This window comes from Notothenia coriiceps, unplaced genomic scaffold (assembly GCF_000735185.1).
Source record: "Notothenia coriiceps isolate Sejong01 unplaced genomic scaffold, NC01 NC01_scaffold00002126, whole genome shotgun sequence".
NCBI classification, from domain to species: domain Eukaryota; kingdom Metazoa; phylum Chordata; class Actinopteri; order Perciformes; family Nototheniidae; genus Notothenia; species Notothenia coriiceps.
This window is the reverse complement of record NW_011334827.1, coordinates 1-7,140: the sequence shown is the minus strand read 5'-3', so window position 1 is coordinate 7,140 and position 7,140 is coordinate 1. Positions and strand designations below refer to the sequence as shown.

The following is a 7,140-nucleotide window of genomic DNA, read 5'->3' as shown; positions in this document are numbered from 1 at the left end:
TACCTTATACTAGTCACTTCTTTACTAGTACTGTACCCTGGAAAATTGCAAATATGTACGTGCGTAGGAAATACACCTCATTGTCTAGGGTACTGTAACTCACAGATTTTTGATGCTGTACCTCGCATCCTCATTCGACGTAAGACTAGACTCAACTTCGTAACGGGGGTATATGAAGTCTAGACGTAGCGCTCGAAGAACAAGGTAGAATCATGTTCGTTGTTATTACGTTAAAACCCTTTTACTTTTTTTCTTGTACCACTTTGACGTTTAGTACATACAACGGTCCTTTTTATTTCGCGTGTCTTACTGATATCATCTCTTTGTTGACAACGAGTTACAATTCTAACAGTTAAACTGGCTTCTCGACGAGTTCACTCCTTTCTCCTTTCCGTCTTCTGAGCGTCGTACCACGGGCCTCACCGTCAGCTCCCTCACCTTTAGTTCTCGCCTCTGCACTGCAATTTCTTTCCTCACACACCACCAAACACACTATTGGTCGCGGTCCATTACACTCGGACGTGTGCCCGCTCGTTCTAGTTGGACTCTTTCGGGGGCGTGAGAAGAGATAGTTTTTACTAGAATAGATTTACATTGTTCAATGTTCCAAAATCACATTGGTTTCTCATACAGCATCTCTGTATAGTATGTGTATTCACTCTCTGTCCTAAACGGCTTGTTGGAGCTCCTGCCCCCCCTCCCTATAAGCCCACTGTGCTCTGATTGGTCAGCTCGCCCACTCTGTTCTGATGAGTCCACCACCGTTACAGCGGAACATCAGTGTTTATGTGTTACAATGGCGTTTGTTAGCAACCAGAAAATGACACCAGTAATGACAAACAGATGAGAATGCTGCGTGGGGTCTGGGTGCCGTGCTGGCGGGACGCTGCGCGGCTCGCTGCTGCGAGGAGGGGACAGTGTGAGCTGTATTACTGGTGTTGTTTCCTGGTTGCTGCGTGGGGTCTACAAGACAGCGAGAAAGCGAGACATCGCGAAACTCAGCCTGAGCCCCATGGACGTGGGAAGGTGGGGTGCTGAGGGGGCTGCAGCACCCCCATCTGCGAGGCTCCACTAGCACCCGCACCCCCAAACGCAGCGCACCTACAGTGTAAGCGCGCCACAGTTTCGCTGCTGCGAGGCTCCACTAGCACCCCCCCCAGCACAGTTTTGCCGCTGAGAGAGTGTGTGTGTGTGAGGAGCTCCACGGATTGGTCCATTTGGACCAATTGGTCCATTTGGGTATGGTCAACCCTGTAAGCAGGAAGAAAAAAATGGAAAAAGAAAAATGTCCAACGAGGCGTTCTGGGGCAGCACAGACAGGTCTTTGCTGTGTTAGAGTTTTAATCCCTTCAGGGTGTACTTTGAGGGTTTGTAACTTTGCAGACCGTTTACATGCAGAAAAACCTTCATAACACACAAGGGGACGGGTAATAACCACCATGGGACCTTTAATGCACTGGACAAGTAGGAAGTCAACTATTTTATTAAAATGTTTATTGGATTTATTGGATTTTTTTTGTTGGACTTTTTCTATTTTACATGAATATTCTTATGAAAATTCTGCGGTTTTCTTTGATTTAATTAACAGAATTCTCTGTTTATAAAATAATTTTGATTTTCTCTTTTTCAATTATGGCATGTAGTAACGCAATGCTGATAAAATGTAATGAGCTCTGGCAAAACTGCTCGCTGGCAATAAAATATATTTTTAAATGTGTTCCTTTTATTTTTCATTCCAGATCTGTGCCTGCCTGCGCTCAGTTCATCTGAACATGACTATCATGTGACTGTTTCACCACAGGCTAGAGGAGACACTGCTTCTGTTTATATCCCCTCTCCCTTATCATTTGTTCTGCTTAGATGTTTGTGTATGTGTGCTTTCATCCCACTTACTATGACACAGTTCTTCCCAATGTGGACGTAGGAACCGATCTGCGCTGCGTTGACCACACAGTCCTCCTCGATGAAGACGTGGTCTCCGATGTGCAGCGGGAAGAAAGCCACTCTGGAGGGAGAGATGGAGGGTGGGAGCAGAAAGATAATACAGTCAGGTGTTTGTTGAATAGTCATAGCAAACAGAAATGATAGGGACAGTTTGCCCCCAAAGCATAAATACATATCTGAAGTGTTATTTGTCTGTTGACTGTTTTAATGCGGAATGCAAGTGCTTTCCCTTAAATACAATGGAAGATGGCAGTTGGCCTTTGGTGGTCAAAAACTAGATCTACTGATCAGAGACAGACAAAGCAAGATGTGAACGTTACGCATACAAACACAAGCCTTTCGGCCATCTATTAGGATAGTTTGGCAGAAAGTGTGCTTTTCGTAAAACTTTTCACAACAGGCCTGTGGATTATCTTGAATCCGTAAAGATTTCTAAAAAAGAGATGTGCGTTTTTGAGGCTTTTAGCTCCACAAGCTCAGTGCCAGCATTGCTCTCTCTCCTTATAAATATGTTTGGTATTTATATCCCCGACACTGCAACTCACTTAGAGTTGAACAGAGGAAAAATATGTATCTTTGATGTCAGGAAGAAATGTTCATTCAGGTACAAAACACACATATGTAATTATGTCTGTTACCTGTTAGAATGTAATAGAGAAAAATATGCTTTACCCTTTGCTGAACTTTTTGAAAGGTGGTCGGATTACACTGCGGCTCTTCACCACACAGTGTCTGCCCACCCTGACATTAGCCAGGTCCCCTCGGATGATGCAGTCATTCATTACTATAGTCTGGACATACAAACACACACAATAAAACAATTGTCACATCCTAATAAAGTACATGAATAACACTATCGAGCAGTCTGTTTTCCTTACTTTGCCATTGAGTACGATGTTTTGACTCCCACACAGCACTGACTGTCTGCTCACTTTGTTACCAGAAGCCTGAAATACAACAACAGACATTATTAATAACTGCATTAAAGTGAGTTTCTGTCTTTATTGTCTAACAATGATTTCAGCTATCCAACGCCCAACGCCCAGATCAGCTACGGTTAGCAACAAGCTAGCTAACAACGGATTAAAATCACACATATTACCGTCTCAATGTACTCCGCTTTGTTGTACAGTATTTCTGACAACTCCATGGCTGGGAATAAATAGAATATTGTATATATTTAATTAAATATAAAGTAAAATGGGGACAATTTAGTGATAATAGTCCTCTGTTTGTGTTTCTGCTCTGCTGTCAGCTCTCTTCTTCTGCCGACACTGGGATTCTCAGACTAAACGAGTCAAGTGAAAAATCATCGATACATTTCGTTTAACCAAACAAGTGAAACTATCCACCGGTGTTTGCTTTATTTGAGTTGTATCTTGTAACTGTATATTGAATTTTGAATGTGTATGAAGTGTATATTCTACTCGTTTGCATCATGTGGCAAGGTAATGATCAAACTACTTTTCCGTTATGTTGCTCTGTTATTGATTAGTCCTCCCTTAGATTAATCATAACTCGTTTGCAAGTTAGTATGTTTAATTTTAATAAAATGTGGTGTTTTAGTTAACTACATTTAAGGAAACATTACAATTAAAATAACATAACAATCTCTAAAAAATAAAATATTCCAAATAAAGACACAGTTTGTGTTGCTGCTCTGTTGTCAGGCAAAACTAGTTGAGTGCCAAATAATCGATGCATTTGGTCAAGCCAAGCAAATTAAACTATCTCCAGTTTGATATATTTGAGCTGTATCGTGCTGATTGAGAAATTATTGAATTTTTAGTGTGTAGAAATATTCTACTTATTTGTGTCATGGGGAAAGGTAATTATGAAACTAATCTGTTGTGTTTTTTTGTTATCGATTATTCCTTCCTAAAATCAATCCTATCACCTTTGGAATACTTTTTTTATTAAATCCAAAGTTAAAAGATATCTCTTTATAGGTTGAGTTCATTGCATTATAAACCGCACAAACACAATCAAATAACCTTAATAAAAAATAAGAATTAAACACAGTTTGAGTTGTGCGCATGCGTACATGGTAGCTCATGATCTCGTCTCTTCATCGCATCGCGTTGCACGCTGGGATCCTTCAGTCACTGTTTCTCTGTCATGGCGGCCCGTGTCCTGCAGCACTGTGTCCGCACGCTGAGGCTCTCCTCCGGCCCCCTGGCCCTCAGAGCCGCGGTGGTACCGGCAGCTCCTCTCCACCGAGCCCTCTCCTTCTACTCGGCCGACCGGAGGACGCGGTGTGTGAACCGGGTGAGTCTCCGGTAACATTGAGCCTTCGGGGCCTAAACAGCGGTGACCTACCGACGCCTTTCAAATATGTCAGGCTAACCCGGCGCGCTAAAAGTTCTTAATGCCATGCGAGTAGTTTAATATACCACTTATAACATATGTCTGTGGGACATTCTTCCTGAAGTCCACTGAATATGAACACGTTTTATTTTTGGTTGCACAACAGTCATACTCTGCTGTTGCGCAGCTAGCTTGTTAGCTAATGGACACACATTTGTGTTGTTGTCCCTGTTTCACCTTCAATTTACAGACATGAGGAGACTTAAAGTTAAACCTAATCGCCTTTTAACGCTACACAGCTAGTTGTAGTTGTATGGTTAATAGATAATCGGGCTTGTCAGATAGACATAGTGCTTAGATTTTTATTTTTGTGCTGTGTGTGATGTTAGCTTGATCAATTACTGTTTTCTGAAGTGTGGGACGCATGATGACTTATTTTATGATACTTTAATGTGTGTTGTCCACAACTAAAATAATATAAAGTTACACGTTAACCGAAATTCATGTACAACCAACATTGGTTCGACTATTTAGAACGAACATAAGACAGTTGTGTTCGTATAGCACATTTCATTCATTCATTCAGTCTATCAACCTTTATAACAGTCGGGGATAAAATATCAAATACTACACATAATATAGGATTCATTTGAAATGTAAATGCATGATAGGAGTTAATGGCCTTCAGAGAATATACATTAGTGTCATATTGATTAGTAGTTGGCACTAAAGCATATCCCCTCAAATCATTTAGCCTGTAACAAAACATTAGATTTCTTATAAAAATGTGATGCTAATGCTAATGCTAATGCATACATTTCACATCCCTCCTACAGCATCTCTTCAGTAATATTCTCTAAGCATATTAAGTGATATGCTAATGTAACTCTTTTAATTATAGTTTGGCACGTGTGCACTATTGAGTGTTGAACATAAAGAAAAGGGATACAAATAAAAAGAACCATCCACTTGTTACCTTAATAGTGCTGTGTCTATTTAACAAGTGCTTTTTGGCTAGAGCCTGCTATCATTTTGTGCCAGTAACATTTAGACACAGATTGTAAGTGAGCATAAACAGCTGTAAGCTAGTTCAGTAGCTTGTGTCTTTGTCCTCTGTCCATGACCTTCATCCAACCTATCGTCTCTGCTCCTGACACCTCTTCATCTCCTCCTCAGTTCCCCTCATTGGACGTGTTGTGCCGACAGTATGGTCATCTGCCCCCCCTCACCCTAGAAAGCATCGAAGAACGCGTCCTGTACGTCCTGAAGCTCTACGACAAGATCAACCCCGAGAAGGTAAAAGGCGAAACATCAAGTCTGAAAACATTGTCAAAAATGTCCATTACAAAATGGTGTAGTGATTATCCAGCTATTTTTATTTGAAATATCCATGATTCATATCCAGACCATAAACTGAACATGGCTTGAGATTTTGTTGAGAAACAAAGCGATTGTGAGACTTTAATGCCTGTGACTGTCGGCTCCTCAGCTGCAAGCCACCTCCCACTTCATGAAAGACCTGGGGCTGGACAGTTTGGACCAGGTGGAGATCATCATGGCCATGGAGGACGAGTTCGGTGAGTCAGATCACACTAAACTACTACTAACCCTCGTTAACACAAGCTGAAGATTCAAATTCAATTCAAGATTCAAACGTTTTATTGTCATATGTACAAAGCTACAGTGTAGCTTCTGACCTCTGACCTGAGCTTCTCCAACAATCCAACATAATAAAATACTAAATAGTGCAAAAAGTCTATTTACATGTCAATAGAATATGGGATGTGTACAAGAACAGAATATTAAATAATGTAAATTAAGACAAAATTTAAATGCGGTTTATTGCGGTGTTAACTATTTAAATAAATTAGTAGAGATGATCCGATCACGTGATCGGGGATCGGAGCTGATCACGTGATTTTCAAAAGATCGGAATCGGGAGAAAAAAAATCGGGGATCGGGAATAAAAAAAAAAAGAAAAACATTTTTAAATACTTTTTTTTAAATGTTGTATTCAATGTTACAAAACAAAAATGACCATGTTCAAGTCTTAAAGTCATCCTGAGGCCTTAGTTTTGGTTTCAAATTACACAACATCATGTATGTGTTGCTTCTTTGGGGCTTGTTTTCATAGACCTGCTTATTTCTCTCAAATCTGGCAACAGAGTGGGCAGGGCGTAGTGTCTAATTGTAGCAGTAAGCTAACGAGTACTGAAAGCTTTATTTTGTTTTGATCCAATGCTGCTGTGAAAGAAAGAAGCTATATCCATGTTGGATAGAATATCCAATTTAAATAAAAAAATAACCTTAAGGGACAACTTGAATGCTTTTTTTTCTCTTAATGCATTGCATAAAGATCGGATCGGGAAAAATCCGTATCGGCAAATTGTCAAAATCAAATGATCGGAATCGGATCGGGAGCAAAAAAAGGTGATCGGGACATCCCTATAAATTAGTATATTGAAGAGATTTTCACATTTTGTTCTACGACAGTAAATACCCCAGTCATTTAATGTCCGAAGCTTCTACTAAATACTCGATTAATAAACGTCATCACGCGGAACATTAGCCGCCTTCATACTGCGTGTCAACAGCTAATGTATTTAGCCTCATCTTTGAACAGAAAAACACGTTTTAATTTTGTTTCCATTGGTTTTTCCTGCAGGCTTTGAGATCCCTGACGGAGAAGCAGAGAAGCTGATGACTCCTGACGAGATTGTACAGTACATCGCAGACAAGAAGGACATTTACGAATAATCTGTCCTCTAGTTCACTGCAGAGGTACGTTTCCTGTCTCTTCATCATCTACATATATCATTCTGGCGTCACTGTGTACTCACTCTTTGCTGTTTTCTTCCACACAGGTTGACCCTAGCAAGACCCCCCCCC

The 7,140-nt window shown here is 40.6% G+C and overlaps 2 protein-coding genes across 2 annotated transcripts in view; one reads left to right on the top strand and one right to left on the bottom strand.

Annotated features, from left to right (window-relative positions):
• dctn5 (dynactin 5) overlaps positions 1 to 3,206 on the bottom strand; it is an 8,650-nt gene extending 5,444 nt beyond the window's left edge. Inside the window, exons 1-4 of the mRNA XM_010794969.1 lie at positions 3,047 to 3,206; positions 2,823 to 2,891; positions 2,617 to 2,735; positions 1,890 to 2,005 (exon numbers count right to left, since the gene is read on the bottom strand). Coding sequence (XP_010793271.1) covers positions 1,890 to 2,005; positions 2,617 to 2,735; positions 2,823 to 2,891; positions 3,047 to 3,094 — 352 coding nt within the window. The 5' untranslated portion in view covers positions 3,095 to 3,206. The remainder of the gene's footprint in view (positions 1 to 1,889; positions 2,006 to 2,616; positions 2,736 to 2,822; positions 2,892 to 3,046) is intronic.
• An 818-nt stretch (positions 3,207 to 4,024) lies between these two features.
• ndufab1b (NADH:ubiquinone oxidoreductase subunit AB1b) lies at positions 4,025 to 7,140 on the top strand. Its single transcript, XM_010794844.1, has 5 exons — positions 4,025 to 4,212; positions 5,428 to 5,547; positions 5,741 to 5,828; positions 6,917 to 7,032; positions 7,116 to 7,140. Exons 1-4 carry the CDS (start codon positions 4,063 to 4,065, stop codon positions 7,006 to 7,008), a joined length of 450 nt encoding a protein of 149 aa, XP_010793146.1. The 5' UTR covers positions 4,025 to 4,062; the 3' UTR covers positions 7,009 to 7,032; positions 7,116 to 7,140.

Coding starts and splice junctions, on each gene's coding strand:
- ndufab1b (XM_010794844.1), top strand. CDS start 4,063: ATGGCGGCCCGTGTCCTGCAGCACTGTGTCCGCACGCTGAGGCTCTCC. Junction 5,548..5,740: donor ACAAGATCAACCCCGAGAAG/GTAAAAGGCGAA, acceptor TCGGCTCCTCAG/CTGCAAGCCACCTCCCACTT. Junction 5,829..6,916: donor GGCCATGGAGGACGAGTTCG/GTGAGTCAGATC, acceptor TTTTTCCTGCAG/GCTTTGAGATCCCTGACGGA.